The following is an 18885-nucleotide window of genomic DNA, read 5'->3' on the forward strand; positions in this document are numbered from 1 at the left end:
TCTTCCTGAAAATAGATATTTATAAATATAATCATATTTCTACATCTCACTATCAGACATCAGTTAGCAGTTTTTAAACTTTTTAGGCCTATATAATGGGTTCGTTATAGACTCACAACATACACTACATAAATTCCAAAACATCAGAACTACAAAATGATTAAAAGTATTTCAATGTAAGATAGGCAGTGAATCCTTGCTAATAATATTTTATAGGTAAACCATTGAAAATGTTACCACCTTTTGTCATTATTATGAACAATTATCTTCAGCACTCTTTCTGGTCAACATGGCAGAGTAAGCAGAGAGCACATGTCTCCCCTAGTCTTGTCCTGAATCTCAGAAAAGACTGGAACACATACTTTACAAATAGAATTAAAATCTACATCTGTAAGTGAATGTTTCTGAGAAGGCAATTCAAAATCATAATCCTGAATCCCTGATTCTCCCAAAACTTCCTCTGCAGCAACCACAAGTACAGAGGGAAATGATCACTGGAGACTGTGGGCACTGCTGAGACAGGAGTGAGGACCATGGGCAGGCTACCTTGTTGGGTTGAGTGCTGCCTTGAGGTCCTTGGGGAGAGGTGGCTCTGCCCATGGTAAATGAGTACTTGGGGAGAAGAAGAGGAGGATGAAAATGACCAAAACCCAAGCTGCTGGAACAGGACTGCCTTCCTCATGCTTACAAGTAGAGCTCACTCAAGGACTAGGTCATTTCTATGTTATTTAACTGCTCAAGGGCCCAGAGATAGACAGAAAACTTCTCAATTCATTCTACAAGGAGAGCATAACCATGATAACCAATCAAAATGAGTAATATTTTTAAATGGCTGGCTAGAAGAATAACATGTTAAAAAACAACAACATTACTTTCTCATATACCACAATAGCCACTCAATTAAAAACAGAGATATAAACATTTCAAAGAACTAGCAAATTCAACTGAGTAGTATACAGAGAGAATATCACTTTTTAGTTGGAAATGCAAGGATTGATCAATATTTTTTAATGTTTTAATGTAATTCAGTACATTTACAGATAGTAGGAGAGACAAACAAATGCTTAAAAAAGACTTTTAAGATAAAATTCAACACATGTTCCTATAAGCTAGAATTAGTAGGCAGATATGTCCCCAATCTAATAAACAGTATTTACCAGACATCTACAGCCCAACTCAGAAAAAATACTATGACTGCTAAAATCTAGCATTATACTAGAAGTCTAGATAGTGCATCAGGGAGAGAAATATATACATAAAGGTATCAATAATAGCAAGAAAAAAGGGGAAAGAATCAACTGGAAAAACACAGATCTAATAATATAATGATTAGGTGGGTAGAAGACCAGAATTTAAAAACCAGTTATTTTCTAATACGCCAATAATTACCAACTAGCAAACACAGTAGAAAAACGAGGAATCTTAGAATAAGCTTAAACAGAAATGAACCAACATCTGCTTACAGAAAAGACAGAATAGCTGACTGTAGGACACAAAAAAAGGAAAAGATTAAAGTATTTATAGGAAAATATTTTTTATAATCTTGGGGTGAGAAAGGAATTTTAAAAGGCTTAGAAGATTAAAAGTCGTCAGTTTTCACCTCTAATAATTTAAAACTTCTATTGCATAAAAGACAAGAATAACATTAAACTGCAAGAAGAAAATATTTGCAACATCAACAATAAATACCTATACATAACAAAGGCAAGCCATTAGAAATGAGGGTACAAGTAATAAAGAGGCAAGTCACAGGAGCCTCACAAAATGCCAACCGACATGAAAATGTGTTGTCTAACCGGTAAATCAGGGAAGCGTACACTGAAATAAACATGAAAAATTTGCCAACTAACCAAATGGCAAAAGCTAAAAGCATCATCACGACAAGCCTGAGATGTGAAGAAAAGGTGTACTGATAAACTGTGGGTGATCCTAAGTGTGAATGGCACTCCCTTTTCACCAAATTATCCAAACAAAAAACTTTTAGACTCATCTTTTTCTCTCATACTCCAAATTTCAGCCATCATGTCAGCTCTTCCAAGGAAATGTGTCCGGCCCAGCCCCGGCTCCCCTTGCCCAATTGACCACAGGGTCTGTCTCAGCATCATCCTGCCTTGAGGCCACTGGACTGGCCTCCTACTGCTCCTCCTGTTTTTACCACACCCACTCCCCATGGATGAGTCCTTTCCAAAGGGCAAGCAGAACCTGGGAAAAAAAATTGGGCCATGCTCCATCCCTACACCCTAGGGATTAAGAAAATTCACATTCCTTACCATGGCCTACCAAACCCTCCACTAACTGGGCCCCGGAGACCCCTCCAACCTCACTTCCTACCACTCTCTTTATGCCTCCAACATGGGAGATTCTCTGCTAAGCTACAGATTCATCACTCATTGGGATTTTTGCATTTCAAAACCATGGAACACTACAAGCATACCAACATACACACTATGGAAGACTCGGGAGAAAAAAAGAAGGAAAGTGGCAGAAAACACTCCAAGAAATAATGGCAGAAAATTTTCCGAATTTAACAGAAGACATTAATATGCACATTCAAGAAGCTCACTGAAACAAAACAGGATAAACTAGAAGAGAACCATATCCAGACAACACAGTAGTCAAACCATTAAATGCCAAGGACAAGGAGAGAGTGTTGAAAGCTGCAAAAGAAAAGCAACATGTTATGTACAAGGAAGCCCTGAAAAGATTAAGTGCTGCTTTCTCATTAGAAAACATAAAGGCAAGAAGGGAGTGGGATGAAATATTCGAAGTGCTGAAAGAAAACAACTACCAAGCAAGAATTTTATATACAGCAAAACTGTCTTTCAAAAGTGAAAGTGAAGGGTGGGCCACGGTGGCTCAGCAGGCAAGAATGCTTGCCTGCCATGCCAGAGGACCCGGGTTCGATTCCCGGTGCCTGCCTATGTATTTAAAAATAAAAAGTGAAAGTGAAATTAAGGCATTCCCAGATAAACAAAAGGGGAGGGAGTTTGCACCACTAAAAGCAATGCTAAAAAAAGGAGTCCTTCAGAAGGAGATGAAAGGACACTAGATAGTGGATCGAAGCAGCATAAAGAAATAAAGTAAAGATTACCATTTAGGTAATTCTACTTCTTACAGGGTCAAAATGCAAATATATAAAAAATAATGATAAAACTATGGTTGTGGACATACAATTTATAATGATATAATGTGTAAAGAGTACAGCATAAAACTGCAGAAACCAAGTGATATGGGGACAATGATTGTGTATGCTATTGAAGTTAGTTAGTATTAAAAAATGTGATTATTAGAGATTTAGGATATTAAATTTAAGTCCCACTGTAACCACAAAAAAAAAATTTCTGAAAGATATCTACAGAGGGAAATGAGAATGGATACAAAATGGAACATTACAAAAACATCAAATAAATATGAAGATAGGCATGCAGGGAAGAATAAGGGGCAAAAGGTGTACAAGAAATATAATGGCAAAAGAGTAATTGGCAGAAGGTTCTGCATTATCAGAAGTTACAACTTTCGCAGTCAAAATGCACAGGCTAGCAGAATGAATAAAAGCCATGACTCAACTATATGCTGTTTATGAAAGCATCACATTAAATTCAAGAAAGCAGGCTGAATATAAAAGGAAGGAAAACTATATATACCATGCAAATAGCAATCAAAAGACAGCTGGAGTAACTATACTAACATCAGATAAAATAAACAAAGCCAAAAACTGATATCCAATGACAAAGAAGGTCAGTATATACTGATAAACGGATCAATTCAACAAGACATAACAATCATAAATATTTACGCCCTTAATGACAGATCCCCAAAATATATCCCCAAAAAATACAGTCTTAGAGGGAAAAATACCAAGTGCTATATTAATAGTAGGAGACTTTGATAACATCACTTTCATTAATGGATAGAACATCTAGACAGAAGATCAATGAGGTAACAGAAAAGTTGAATGACATTATAATCTAACTAGTCCTAACAGATTTTTACAGAACACTTCACCCCACAGCAGCAGAACACACATTCTTCTCTAATGCACATGGATCATTCGCCATGAAAAAAAGTCACAAATATGCAGAAATTAAACAACACATTTTTTGTTTTTGCATGAGCAGGCACCGGGAATTGAACCCAGGTCTCCAGCACAGCAGGCAAGAATTCTGCCACTGAGCCACTGTCACACCGCCTAGCAATGTGTTTTTAAACAACCAATGGGTCAAAAAAGAAATTGCAAGGAAAATCTTGAGGCAAATGAAAACAAAAATACAACATACCAAAACTTATGGGATACAACAAGGCAGTGCTAAGAAGGAAATTTATAGCTCTAAATGTTTGTATTAAAAAAGATCTCACATCAGAGGCCCAAATACACAACTGGAGGATCTAGAAAAAGAGGAGCAAATCAAAGTGAGAAGAAAGAAGAACATAAAGATTAGGAGTGATAAAAAGAAAATTTTAAAAAGAGAAAATCAACAAAACCATACTTATTGGTTCTTGAATCAATAAACTAGACTAAGTTTTACCTAGATGGCAAAGAAAAGAGAGAGAACACAATCAAAACGAGAAATGAAAGGCAGAATATTATTACCAACACACACACACGGATTAAAAGAGAATATTATGAAATATACACCAACAAATTACATAACCTAGATGAAATTGACAAATCAATAACACAAACTATCTACAATTAGAGAAGAAACAGAAGATTGCAACAGAACAATGACTATGAAAGAGTGAATCAGTACTCAAAAACCTTCGAACAAAGAAAAGCACTGGACCTGATAGCTTCACTGGTGAATATTAACAATTATTCCAGGAAGAATTGACACCAATCTCATGCAAACGCTTCTTAAAAATCAAAGGAGAGGGAACACTCTCTATCAACATCACTTCAAAGCCAGATAAAGATACTACCAGAAGAGAAAATTATAGACCATATTTCTTATGACTATACATGCAAAAATCCTCAGCAAACGCTAGCAAACTGAATACAACAATGTATTAAAAGAATTATACACTGGTCAAGTGGGATTTATCCCAGGTGTTCAAGAATGGGTCATATGAGAAAATCAATTATTATAATACACCACCACACATTAACAAAAAGTTCCAAAACAAAGCTACTAGAGCTAATAAACTAATTTGGCAAAGTGGTGGAATACAAGAGCCACACCCAAATATCAGTAGTGTGAACAATGAACAATCTGAAGAAGAAATTAAGAAAAAAATCCATTTATAATATCAAATAAAAATCAAACATCTAGGAATAAATCTACCCAAACATGTAAAAGATTTGTCCACAGAAAACTATAAAACACTGCAAAAAGAAATCAAAGAAAACCTAAATAAATGGAAGGACATTCTGTGCTGGTGGATTGGACAACTACATGTTAAGATGTCAATTCTACCAAAGTCGTTTAGGTTAGGCAAAGAGTCGTTAAGGATTCCACACAAGACAATGAGTCAAAGCTTAACAGATTTATTGGGGAAGAGAAAGTGGGAAGCAGCAGAAGGGAGCCAACAACACAAAGGTCTGTGGAAGTTAGAAAAATGGCTCCAACTCTTTGTTCTAAGAGTTGTGTTTTAAAGGGACAGTAAAGCTAGGAGGGGAGGGTGCCCGCTAGATGGTGTGTTGCTTCCCGATTGGATGGGGGTTGTAACAGGTTTATATCTGGATCCTTGGACCTCCCGAGGATGCTGAAGAAGGGAGCTGAGGGAGGTGCTGCATTAAGAGTTCCTTTTGCTCTTAGAATTCTTTTTCTGAAATCCAACAGTTTACAGATTCAATATAATTCCAATCAAGATTCCAACAACCTCTTTGCACAATCAAATTTACTGGAATAATTTTTAAAAAAGAAAACCTTTAGGAATGTATATGAAATGTAGTTTCATCAATTGCAAAAACCGCAGCACAGTAATGCAAGATGTTAACAATAAAGTGTTAAAACTGAGATGTGAATTACTACCTGAAGCCCCCAGCCTGCAATGCACAAGCAGAGCCAGATAGCAATCTTTCAATTCAAGCAAATAAAAACCTACTAAGGTGCAATAAGACACACATTCAATTTTCCTTCTATTTATAATTTTAATCTTTCAAATGATGTGTGCTCTTCTCAAAAGGCCAACTTGAAAATTATTCTAAAATGCAATTTAACGTAATTTAACTTAATTCACCTGAAACATCTTCATAATTTCAAATGATTATATTGTGATGTTAATTATGATTTTTATTATAAATATCTTAATTTTAGGAAATTGTGTTATGAACGTATAAGCAAATATTATTAATAGAAAGAAAACATTTTCAGCCTAAAGTCGAAATCTGGCCTGTCACCTTTTTTTGTGAATTAAGTTTTACTGAAACACCATCACACTCATTAGTTCACTTATTGTTCGTGGCTATTTTGGTGCTTCAGCAGCAGAGCTAAGTAGTTATGACAGAGAATTATCAACTCACAAAGCCTAAAACATTTATTCTCTGGGCCTCTATAGAGAAAGTTTGCCAACCCCTGCTTAAACTATAAGCCATTCTCCATGTCGCTAAGACCTTTGCTACTCAAAATGTGGCCTGCAAGCTTATAGCACTGTATCCCCTGACAACTTATTAGAAGGCTGAATATCAGGGCCCACCCTAGATTTATGCAACTGCTTTTTTTTTAGGAGATGCTTTTTAGCAGATATTTGTATATCTGCACTTTAGCAACATCCTCATTAAAGTTTGGAAAGCACAGTCGTAGATTCAAAGAACATTAAAATTGGAAGAAATCTCAGAGAACTTCTGGCCAATTGCCCTACAGAACACAGAAATGATCTCAGTGGTATCCTTCTGGGCCATTTAGCCTGCTGAAGATTTTGGCAACAATGAAAACACCCTTATTTATCTATCAATCTGCTGGGTGTGCTTTCTATTTCCATATTTAAATCATCAGAGAATATGTTCAAAAGAACAGGTCCAAAAAAGAAACTGTTGTAGCAAGCCAAGATGGAAGTTCTCTTCAAGTGGTCTCTGAATACACTTGTTGACAGTGGATTCATCAATCGTAAGCCAAATCTCCATCACCACTTTCACCACAAATCATGATTCTGTCAAGTCATCTAATGGGATCAATTCAGCAACACATCACATATTTGAGGTTATACCTAAATATGAATTCTGACTCTAAAATTTGCTAGGCATGCAATCTTGGAAAGCGTCTGCTCAAATTCAAAAAAGAATTCACATTATTACTCTATCTAATAACTCACCAAATTTGCTCTTATTCTGTGTTACAATGTTTTTCCTCAGTTTTATAAACTTGTCTGTTTCCTCAGCTTTTGCTTTTCTCTTACCATCTCAATGGCTTCTCATATTTCAAAATATGTCCTTATTCAAAATATATATTTACTTCAAAATTATAGCATACAATGCTACAAAGTATTTTCTGAATATATTTGTACTCATAAAGTGTTAGAGAAAAAAAAAGAAAGAAAAAACTTATATCATATACTTGCAAAGTTTGGGATTACCTGGAAAATAGGCCACAGCCTGACATAAGTGCTGTCCTCCACAGACAGAAAGGCCAGTATGCACTATTATGCCAGTATGCATTATAGTATGCCATTCCTATTACTTATAATAGCAGAATCAAATAAAAATTTCAACTGCTTCTAGTTCATCAGCCAGAATGAAAGGTAGCATAAGTACACCCTGCTATCAGTCACCCTCATACAGATCATCTATAGGAATAAAAAACTAAAGACAAACAATGCTTTCATATTTCTCATAATCATGTAAACATAAGAGAAAACTAAAACACCACTATCATTGTTTCTTATTATTCAGAAAAATCATGAAGGGTCATACAAAGATAAAGGGTTTAAATTCAAGGAGTCATAAAAACTGAAACCTAATGCCAGAAAACAGAATGTGCACTTCATAAGGTTCTTTAAGTATAGCATAATAAAGACGTGTGTAATAATCTAATAATAACTTGTGAAAAGGTTCCCCCTCCATTATGTTCAAGTTTCCAGAGACTAGATTTGAAAAACATGAACAGGGCTTTTTTTGTTAATGTTGTTGTTGTTAGAAATTCAAAGTAATAAGAAAATGCAAAAAAGATAATCCACTCTATCTTATTTACTTATTCTCCATCAGCCCTGCCAACATCTGTCAACCATTCACTTGGATTTGCCACACTTTCTTTAAAAAAGAATAATGTTGCATTTTTTAGTAACAAATAGAAAATAAAGTCTAAACAATAGAGGTATGTCAGCCAAAAGATATTCCACTGAACACATGTACATATATACCTTTGCTCCTTCTAGATACCTCACATAAAATGGCAATAAAAGGATTTTTTCTAAAGCACAAACCCACAAGGATGGAAAAAATGGGAAATGAAACAATGCCAGCAAAACACTGAAGTAGAAAGTCAAAAGGACAAGTGTTTAACTTGAAAAAAGCAAACACTATGCAGGCAGTGAGGGAAGCTGTGCAGCAATCTGATTTACAACACAGAACTGTTTATATCAGCATTTCTATAAACTCACCACAAATTGTGTTGTCCAATATGACAGCCAATAGCCACATGCAGCTTTTTAAATTTAAACTGATCAAAAATTAAAACAAAAATTCAGTCCCTCAGCCACACTAGCCAATTTCAAATATTCTTTAGCTAAGAGCAGTACATAAATACATATAGAATATTTTTATCATCCCAGAAAGTTCCACTAAAGTTGAATTAGAAAATGAGAAAAATCCAACGATAATCTACTAGAACATCAGAAAAATAAAATACACAAGAATCTGATAATGAACTTAAAGAAAGATGTGTAAGACATAACATTATCCAAACAAGAATCCTAAATAGATACATATACCATGTTCATGGATTGGAGACTTCAAATTGCAAAAATTATCAATTCTCTCTTGACTCAACTATGGATTAAATCCCCAGTCAAAGTCCCAAGAGGACTATTTAATTGACAAACTCATTCTAAATTGCATACAAAAATGCAGAGGGTCAAAGAGCCAAGACAATTTTGAGGAGCAACAAATTTAGAGTACTCACACTACCAGATCCAAAGGCTTTCTTTTATGTACAGTAATTAACACAATGCAATACTGGTGCAAGATATGTCATGAAATAGAGTAATGAATTTGGAGACACTCAGGTAGTAATATCTCTGGCTAGGCAACTAAGCAAGAAAAAGAAATAAAAGGCAACCAGATTGGAAAGGAATATGTAAAACTATTTTTATTTGTAGATGATGTGATCCAATGTATAGAAAAGTCTAAGAAAAACCTTAAAAACTATTAGAAATAATAAAAGTTTAACAAGGTAACAGGATACAAGGTCAATCTATTAAAAAACCAATTTGTATACACTTACAATGAACAGTCTAAAATGAAGTTAAGAAAACAATTCCATTTACAATAGCATCAAAAAAGAATAAAATGCTTAGGAATAAATTTAACAAAAGAAAGACAAAACTTATACTCTGAAAACTATAAAACTTTGTTGAAAGAAATTAAGAGAGCTAAATAAATGGGAAAACATATAATGTTCACAGGTAAGAAGACTTAACATTGTTAAAATGGCCATACTTCCAAAATTGATTCACAGATTCAATGCAGTCCCTATCAGAATCCTGGCTAGCTTCTTTCTGAAAACTGACAAGGTGATTATAAAATTCATATGAAATTTCAAGGGTCCCAGTACAGCCAAAATCTTTTTGAAAAAGCCATGGAGAGTGATGCCTCCCTCTGCTGCTGGACTGATGGGGAGCATTGCTTGGCAGGTTCTGGAAAAAGTGCCAAGAGGGTGGCTTACTGAGGTATGGGATTTAGTTCATCCTCAAGAACAGCTACTAAATAGCCAGAAACAGTACAGAACAACTGCGGGGCCACATCAGTGACCGGACACACAGCATACCCTAGTCTGGATTAGGTATTACCAGTTGCAAGCACCCCCAGAACCATGAGTGCACCAAGCTGGGGTGGTCAGTGCCCCTCCCCCACAGGCTGCTTCCTAGAGCGGAAAGGAAAGGGACTTTACTAGCAGCAGGGGCTGAGTACAACTAAGCTCCAATTGTGGAATTAATTCACAAATTCTGACTACTAAAAATAGGCCCCAGCTCAGCTGAACCTCGTCAAAGCAGAGGTTGCTGATTTTTGCCCCGTCACCTAAGGGTCAGGGCTGACAGAAAAAGAAAACAGAAAAAAAGAAACAGAGGTTTTGGGGATCGGATAGCACATAATACCTGAAAGGGTCTGGGCCCTGAAGGAAAGGAGGGGGCACATAGGATCTGAAAGTATACAAAGCAACATATCAACTTATGCTCTTGATTGGCAAACCCGAGGAATGGGGGTCCTGCTCTGAGAAGGATTTTTCTCTTTCTTTTTTGTGGTTGTGTTTCTACAAAGGCTTGACTGCCTTTGGGATACAGTAGCAGGGCTTCTCAGGCTGCAGCTGCCCCAGGCACAGGCAGAAACAAGCTTGTTTGAGAGCTTCTCTGGAGCCTGTGCCTTCCCCAGGAGAAGGGTGAGGTCCAGCTCAGGTGGATTTCCTCCCTCAAGAAATTCAGATCCCAGGGTTTGGAAAATTGAAGCAATTAAAACCAACCTACAACCTCTCCTCTGTCTTCACCACACCCCAAGCAGGGAGAGTCTGCTGGAGTTAAAGGTACTGCATCACATTCTGCTGATGGGACCTGCAGGCAGACAAGGGCCACATACTGGGCAGGACAGGGAAAACACAGAGTCCAGAGACTTCACAGGAAAGCCTTTCAACCTGCTGGGTCTCACCCTCAGGGAAAACTGATGCAGGTGACTCTTTCTGCCTGACAGGAGGCAAGTTCGGTCTGGGATTTTCTGGCTGGGGTCTATAATACCCAGGTAGACCCTCCTAAGGGGGTGGTGGGGGGGGGTGGGGGAGGCACCAAACAGGCAGGGCAAGAAACAAGAAAACAAGAACTGAAAAATTTTGTTCTGTTAAACAAAACCTAAGCTAGTGGTCCAGAAAAAGCTGACCTGAATATCAAAGAACAGATAGACAATAAAGTCATCCAGCAAGAAAGTCCTAGGTAAAAGAAGTGAAAACAATCTCCCGAATAAACTAATTAAGGTAATTAAATGCCTAGATCCCAGTAAAAAATAACAAATCATGCTAGGAAAAATTGAAGATATGGCCCAGTCAAAGGAAGAAACCAGCAATTCAAATGAGATACAGGAGTTGAAACAATTAATTCAGAATGTTTGAACAGCATGGAAAACCTCACCAAAAATCAAATCAATGAATTGAGGGAGGATATAAAAAAGGCAAGGAATGAACAAAAAGAAGAAATCAAAAGTCTGAGAAAACAAATCACAGAACTTATGGGAATGAAAGGCACAGTAGAAGAGATGAAAAAAACAATGGAAACCTACAATGTCAGATTTCAAGAGGCAGAAGACAGGATTAGTGCACCAGAGGACAGAACATCTGAAATCCAACAAGCAAAAGAAAATATAGGGAAAAGAATGGAAAAATATGAGCAGAGACTCAGGGAATTGAATAGCAACATGAAGCACACAAATACACGTGTTGTGGGTGTCCCAGAAGGAGAAGAGAAGGGAAAAGGAGGAGAAAAATTAATGGAGGATATTATCACTGAAAATTTCCCAACTTTTATGAAAGACTTAAATTACAGATCCAAGAAGTGCAGCATACCCCAAACAGAATAGATCCAAACAGACGTACTCCAAGACACTAATCAGAATGCCAGATGCCAGAGAAAGAGAGAATCTTGAAAGCAGCAAGAGAAAAGCAATCTATCATATACAAGGGAAGCCCAATAATACTATGCATAGATTTCTCAGCAGAAACCATGGAGGCAAGAAGACGGTGGGATGATATATTTAAATTACCAAAAAAGAAAAACTGCCAACCAAGAATTCTATATCCAGCAAACTTGCCCTTCAAAAATGAGGGAGAAATTAAAACATTTTCAGACAAAAAAATCACTGAGAGAATTTGTGACCAAGAGACTGGCTCTGTAAGAAATACTAAACGGAGCACTAGAAGCAGATATGAAAAGACAGGAGAGAGAGAGGTGTGGAGAAGAGTGTAGAAATGAAGACTATTGGTAAAGGTAAAAAGAAGGAAAATTAGATATGACACATAAAACCCAAAAGGCAAAATGGTAGAAGAAAGTACTTAGTGTACAGTAATAACACTAAATGTTAATGGATTAAACTCCCCAATCAAAAGACATAGACTGGCACAATGGATTCAAAAAACAGGACCCATCTATATGCTGTCTATAGGAAATGCATCTTAGACCCAAGGATATTTATAGATGGGAAGTAAAAGGTTGGGAAAAGATATTTCATGCAAACAGCAATCAGAAAAGAACAGGAGTAACTATATTAATATCTAACAAATTAGACTTCAAATGTAAAACCATTAAAAGAGACAAAGAAGGACAGTACATATCAATAAAAGGAACAATTCAACCAGAAGACATAACAATCATAAATACTTATGCACCAAGCCAGAATGCTCCAAAATACCTGAGGCAAACACTGAAAAGAGAAATAGACACATCCACCATAATAGCTGGAGGCTTTAATTCCCCATGCTCATCAATGGACAGAACATCTAGACAGAAGATCAATAAAGAAACAGAGAATTTGAATAATGCAATAAATGAGCTAGACTTAAAAAGAAATGGAGTCTGGGGGCACAAATCAGAGGGAAAAATAGACAATAAAGAACGAGATGGTATAATCTGAAAAAAAAAAGAAATGGAGGACTCATTTAGCAATTTCAAAGCAACAATAATTAAGACATTGTGGCACTAGCATAAGGATAGACACACAGATCAATGGAATAAAACTGAAAACCCAAAAATACAACCACATGCCTCTAGTCAACTGACTTTCAACAAGAAACTCAATGGAGAAAGAATAGTGCTTTCAACAAATGGTGCAGAGAAAACTGGACAGCCACATGCAAAACCTGAAATTGGATGCTTACTCTCCACCATATGTAAAAATTAACTCAAAACATATCATAGAACCAAATACAAACACTAAAAAAAAAAAAAAAAGTAAAATTATAAAACTCTTAGAAGAACACATAGGGATAAATCTTCATAACCTCAGATTTGTCAATGAATTCTTAGACATGACGCCAAAAGAGAGTCACAAAATGAAAAACAGATAAACTGGACACCATCAAAACTGAAAACTTTTGTGTTTCAAAGGACACCATTTAAAAAGTGAAAAGACAGCCAGAGAATGGAAGAAAATATTGGCAATGAAGAGATACGACAAAAAACTCATGTTCAGAATATATACAGAGCTTCTATGCAACAACAACAAAAAGACTTGAACAGGCACTTCTGTCAAAAAAGAAGATAGCCAAATGTTCAAAAAGCACGTAAAAAGGTATTTATATTTCATCAGTGGCAAGAAAATGCAGTTTGACTTAATCACAGAATACCTAAAATTTAAGAGAGTGAGAAAAACAAGTGTTGACAAGCACATGGAACTACTGGAATGTTAAGAGTGTAAACTGAAATTAAAAACTTACTTCAACAGCTCATAATTCTTCTCATTTAACCTTACAGCATTCTCTCTCCAAAATTTCTCAGATTTGTGTACAGGACTCCATTCCAACCTTCCAGATTTAAGTTCTGAACTGTATTCATCAAATGAGCTATAAAAATTTTTAAAGAATTCAAAGTTTATAAGAATCTGACAGTTACTACAAAATTAAGTAAAACATAACATCTTCATTGATGACTTAACTATAAAGATTTTGGCCATCCTTTGTGCATTATTAACATCGTACCACTAAATAAAACTTACTTAAACAGTTGAGATGATCTTTAATGAAGCACACAAAATTTTATTCAAGATACTAAGATCCAACACTCCTATCAAATTTAAATGCTTGGCATGAGATTTTAAGATGAACAGTTAGTTTCACAGCCTTTACTCTAATGAATAAACATAATTGACCTATCAGGAAAAAAAAAATCTGACAATCTAACAGACTTTCTACTAAGACATTCGAATTACTGTATTTGCCAAAACACTCAATATATTAATGAATATTTATGTGAAACAAACATAAAATAAAACGGGATATTTCAACACTGTTATATTATGTATACAATAAATTGTGACACTATATCACAGATGAAAAAAACACAAGTATTAGTGCAATATTTTACAATGTGGTTACAAACACAGTAGAGGTAACTGATTAATTGGATATTTCTCAATTTGGGTATTATTTAAATTATCCAATTAATGAATTACCTCTACACTGTAACCACATTATAACTCATTATTTGGACATTTCTCAATTTAAGAAAAAAGATTTAAAAATTTAATTTTTTCATATGCTGTATGGTGGGGGTCACATTTCGTTCTTTTTCCACGTGACTATCCTGTTTTTGCAGTATCATTTGTTGAATTTTTTTTTTTTTTTTTTTGAAGTGCACAGGCCAGGACTCAGGTCTCCAGGCAGGTGAGAATTCTATCACTGAACTACCCTTGCACCGCCAACAATTTAAATATTGAAACTGGCAATTCCCTACAAGCAGGGTTTACCAGTTAAGATGACGAGAAGTATTCTTTAGAATGATACAGTAATTTGTTTTAAAGTAATGCCCGTCATTTTTTTTAACATTAGCATCCTACGACAGCCAAAACAGCAGCAAACCTCTGTCAAATGCACCCATCTCCCAATTAACTTCATGGAAATAACAACAACTTTTAAAATATTCAAATTTAAGAAGAAAACTCAAATGATGATTAATAATAATTCACTAACTAGAAGGCACTGATTAAATAATTTAGAAAATCATCATTAATCTTATTTAAAAGAAAAACAGAACTTAAACAATTATTAGAGGACCTGAATATAATTTTTTTCAAAACTGATAAACATTATTACTAAAGTAGAACTTATAAGTGTGAAAACCTATTGCTGGCCTACCTATTGTATTACAATCAATTTACCCAAATTTGATTCTATAGAATGACAAAGTTAATTTGCCTCTTTTCACAAAAATCCATTACGAACCACTGATTTAGGCAATGCTTTACTTTTCTATGGAATATTTTGGCCCTTGGGATTATGAACCACATTAAATAATCTGACAAATACATTCCCGAAACACATACCACTCCAAAGGCATTTGCTGGGCACTTGAAACCACACACACACACACACACACACACACACACACACACACACACACAAATCCTGTAAGATTAGAATTTTCATTATTATTTTACCAAAAAGAAAACTAAGGCTTAAAAAAGCTACACATCAAACCCATTGTCTGCTTGTCTCCTAAACCCCATCCCACCTACAGAGAAGTATCTGTTTTCAGAAAGTAAAATCTCTTTTAAAAATGTGCCAATGGTTTAAAAACAAAATACAGACGTATTAATGGGAAAGATCATTAAGATACTATTAAACAGAAAAAGAACAACACAGGCAACCTCATATGTATGTAAGTACGGGAGGGAGAGTAGGGAGAAACTAGTTGGGGGTGGGATACGTAGGGAAAAGATGAAAAAATGGACTTTTATTCTTACTGTAGACCCTTCTGTATTGTGTAAGGAGTTTTTCCTTTACTTTGTGCACATTATTTGTATGATTTTTAATATAAAAAATAAAGCGAACAAACGGGATCTTTAAAAAAGCAAGAAAAAAATCCCTCTATATATAAACGAACCTTCTCCACAAATTAACAAACAACCATTGTTATTTTAAAAGTCTCAGCCAGAGGTAGACTCTCAAGTGGTTCCAGGGTCGGGCTGATGTCCTGAGTAGGTAAAGCCAGTCAGATTTTAGACAACCAAGAATGGTGGGAATCTCTAAAGAGAAGAGATAACACACATCTCTAACCAATTATTATGTAAGAATTACAAGCCAATTAATACTGCAGGAAAAAATGCCCAAAAGGACATTATTGGAACTACTGGAAAAACTGAAATATAAACTGTAAGCTTTATATCAATATTAAATTTCTTAAACTTGATAATTGTACTTAAGGTAGTACAAGTAAGTACAAGTGAGTATCCTTGTTCTTAAGTAATACACATGGAAGTGTTAAGTGTTACAGGTACATGATACTCTCAAACTTTTAGAAAACAGAAAGAATGATATAATGAATGTGGCAAATTGCTAATAAAAGTTGGTAAATCTGGGTATATGGGTGAGGGGGTATGTTGGAGTTCTTCATATTAGTTTTGTTATTTGGGCAATTTGCCTCTAAGTATGAATTTATTACAAAATATAAAGCCAAAAAACAAAAGAAGAATGAGCCAGTTTTGCTAGATCTTCCAATTTGTGACAGGAAACATTAACATATTTTAGTGAAATCTTTTGATTTTTAAAATTGACAACAAATTCAGACTTTCTTAAAATATCAGGCAATTAATTGGAGCTGAAGGGATACAGACTGTGCAACAGGACTAGATACAAAAACTCAAAAATGGACAGCATAATAATACCTAATTGTAAAGTAATCATGTTAAAACACTGAATGAAGCTGCATCTGAGCTATAGGTGTTTTTTTTTGTCTGTCTGTTTGTCTTTTTTTTTTTACTATTATTATTATTTTTCTCTATATTAACATTCTATATCTTTTTCTGTTGTTTTGCTAGTTCTTCTTCTAAATCGATGCAAATGTACTAAGAAATGATGATCATGCATCTGTGTGATGATGTTAAGAATTACTGATTGCATATGTAGAATGGAATGATTTCTAAATGTTGGGTTCATTTCTTTTTTTTTCTTTAATTAATAAAAAATATATATATATATATCAGGCAAGGCAAACAAGATCCAATAGCTCCAGCCTGTGAGAATCAAAAAGAATAACACACCTAAGATCCTGGACACTCTCACCGAGTTTTTCCAAAAGAAATTTTATGTCTTCACTGATATCTTCATCATCATACTTCTGTTGTTCCAAGTTCTCCAACTGTTTCAGAACTTTGCACTGAATCATAGCCAGAGCATATTCTTGGCGAGTTTCTCTCTCAGTTGATTTTTCTAAAAAGTTCTGTACAAGACAAAGAAAGAGATAATGAGAAATTATGTAATTTATTATGTTAGGCTCCCAGACATCTACACTTCCTTTTAATATTCTGTGTCTTCCTCCTATTCTCAGGCTTAAATATCACCTTTAAGTGAATGACACTGTCATTTCAAATCCTTAATTCTTTCTGAGCTTCTGTCCCAGATCCATACGGCTTACAAACATTACGATTTGATGCCTCCTAACAGTCTCAAAAAACTGAACAAGCTTACAATTAAATCCATCATAATCCTTTCTCACAACCCTTTTCTTGAGAACACCCCAGAGAATGCTCCATTCTTTAGTCATCTAGAGAACTTGGAATAATTAGGAAAATGTTTCTTCAAGTATCTCTCCAATTTCAAGTTAATCACCTTTTTATATTCTCCAATCAGACTGTAGGTGCACAAAGGAGAGCAATAAAAAATCTCTTGCTTAAACGATTATGAGAAAAATTTTGTGACTCTCAGGCAAAGTCTCTAGTTTCCTTCTGTGGTTTTCTATTTTCTAAGAGTACTTATATAAAGACGGCAAAAGAATCCGAGGATTTTAAAGATAAACTGTTCATGGAATTAATCAAAATAATTCTGAGCTCTTAAGAACCATGCTAAACCCTCAGGGAAAGAACAAACAACATAAGGCCCTTGGCTCCAAAAGAAACCTACCTTCATTAAGTTGGTCAGAATGACTTGGCAAATGACAAAAATAAATCCTGTGATAACAAATAACTCCAAATCCACCGTACTAAATTTTTAATTTCTGTTTGTAAGCAAGGTATACTCCCTAACAATTACACTAAACATATGCAGAAAGATAATTAGCTTAGCATGTGGAAGTTAAAGAGATCAATTCCCACCATTTTTCCTTTTATGCTTCCATCTTAAATATCTTGAGAGCAGTGAATAGGTTCCAGTCATCTTTGTATCACCCGTGCTTAGCTCAGTATCTGGCTCAGAAGTGATATTAAATAAAGTGTTTGTGAAACTAATCTCCCTTTTCAGGACTTACAGCTATAAATACCACAAATTACTTGCACACCTTAGATAAATGAGTAGAGTAGCCATAGCAGAAGTCAATTAATTTATTTTGAGAATTACTTCAAATCTAAAACTTAAACTTCCACTTCAGGTATGATGGACTCAGACCCTACCAAATTAACTTCTCTCTTGAAGAAAACTACTATAAAATCTAGACATACTACAAAAAGCAACACTCTAAAGGATAAGTGACTGACTCAAGCAAACAGATTGGTATGCGAGTCACCCTCTCTTGAAGTAGAGAAGTCAGGGAATAACATGAGCAACCTCCTGTCACTATAATTTCTACCCTGAGAGGTAGCTCCAAATTATGCCCATAAACTCTGCCCAAATCTTTGGTCCCTGAACTATGCATGCAAAGGCAGACTCCAACCTGCCCAGCTACCGCTAAAGGAACTGAATAGATATTTGGGCTGCTGCCTACTCCACGAACCCAGCCAATTGAATTGTCTGTTAAACCAAAAAAAAACAAAAACCCTCTATGGAGAAACATAACAGAAACCAGTCTCTATAAGACATCATTTATAAAGTTTAGGATACATTCCTAAATTATTAGGCATATAAAGAAACAGGAAAGTGTGACTAATACTCAAGAGAAAAGTTAATCAAGGAAGATCAACCCTGTGATAAACTAGACGTTGGAATTAGTAGACAAAGATTTTAAAGAAGTTATCATAACTATGTCCAAGCTAAATATGCTAGTAATGAAAGAACAAGAAGGAAAGCACAGAAGAGAACAGTTACTGTAAATTTCCAAATGGAATTTCTAGAA

At 35.2% G+C, this 18885-nt stretch overlaps 1 protein-coding gene across 5 annotated transcripts in view; it reads right to left on the bottom strand.

The window, feature by feature from the left end:
* The window catches only part of ATP6V1H (ATPase H+ transporting V1 subunit H), a 152435-nt gene that overhangs the window by 56737 nt on the left and 76813 nt on the right, over positions 1–18885 (bottom strand). For all 5 annotated transcript variants that reach the window (XR_013178172.1, XM_077166757.1, XM_077166756.1 and 2 more), the window contains 2 exons: positions 16883–17061; positions 13563–13688 (listed from right to left, as the gene is read on the bottom strand). Coding sequence is in view for 4 of the 5 variants with exons in the window: in XM_077166757.1 (XP_077022872.1) it covers positions 13563–13688; positions 16883–17061 (305 nt within the window). In the remaining variant the exon portion in view is untranslated. The remainder of the gene's footprint in view (positions 1–13562; positions 13689–16882; positions 17062–18885) is intronic.

The sequence above is a fragment of the Tamandua tetradactyla genome, chromosome 6, assembly GCF_023851605.1.
Source record: "Tamandua tetradactyla isolate mTamTet1 chromosome 6, mTamTet1.pri, whole genome shotgun sequence".
Lineage (NCBI taxonomy): Eukaryota > Metazoa > Chordata > Mammalia > Pilosa > Myrmecophagidae > Tamandua > Tamandua tetradactyla.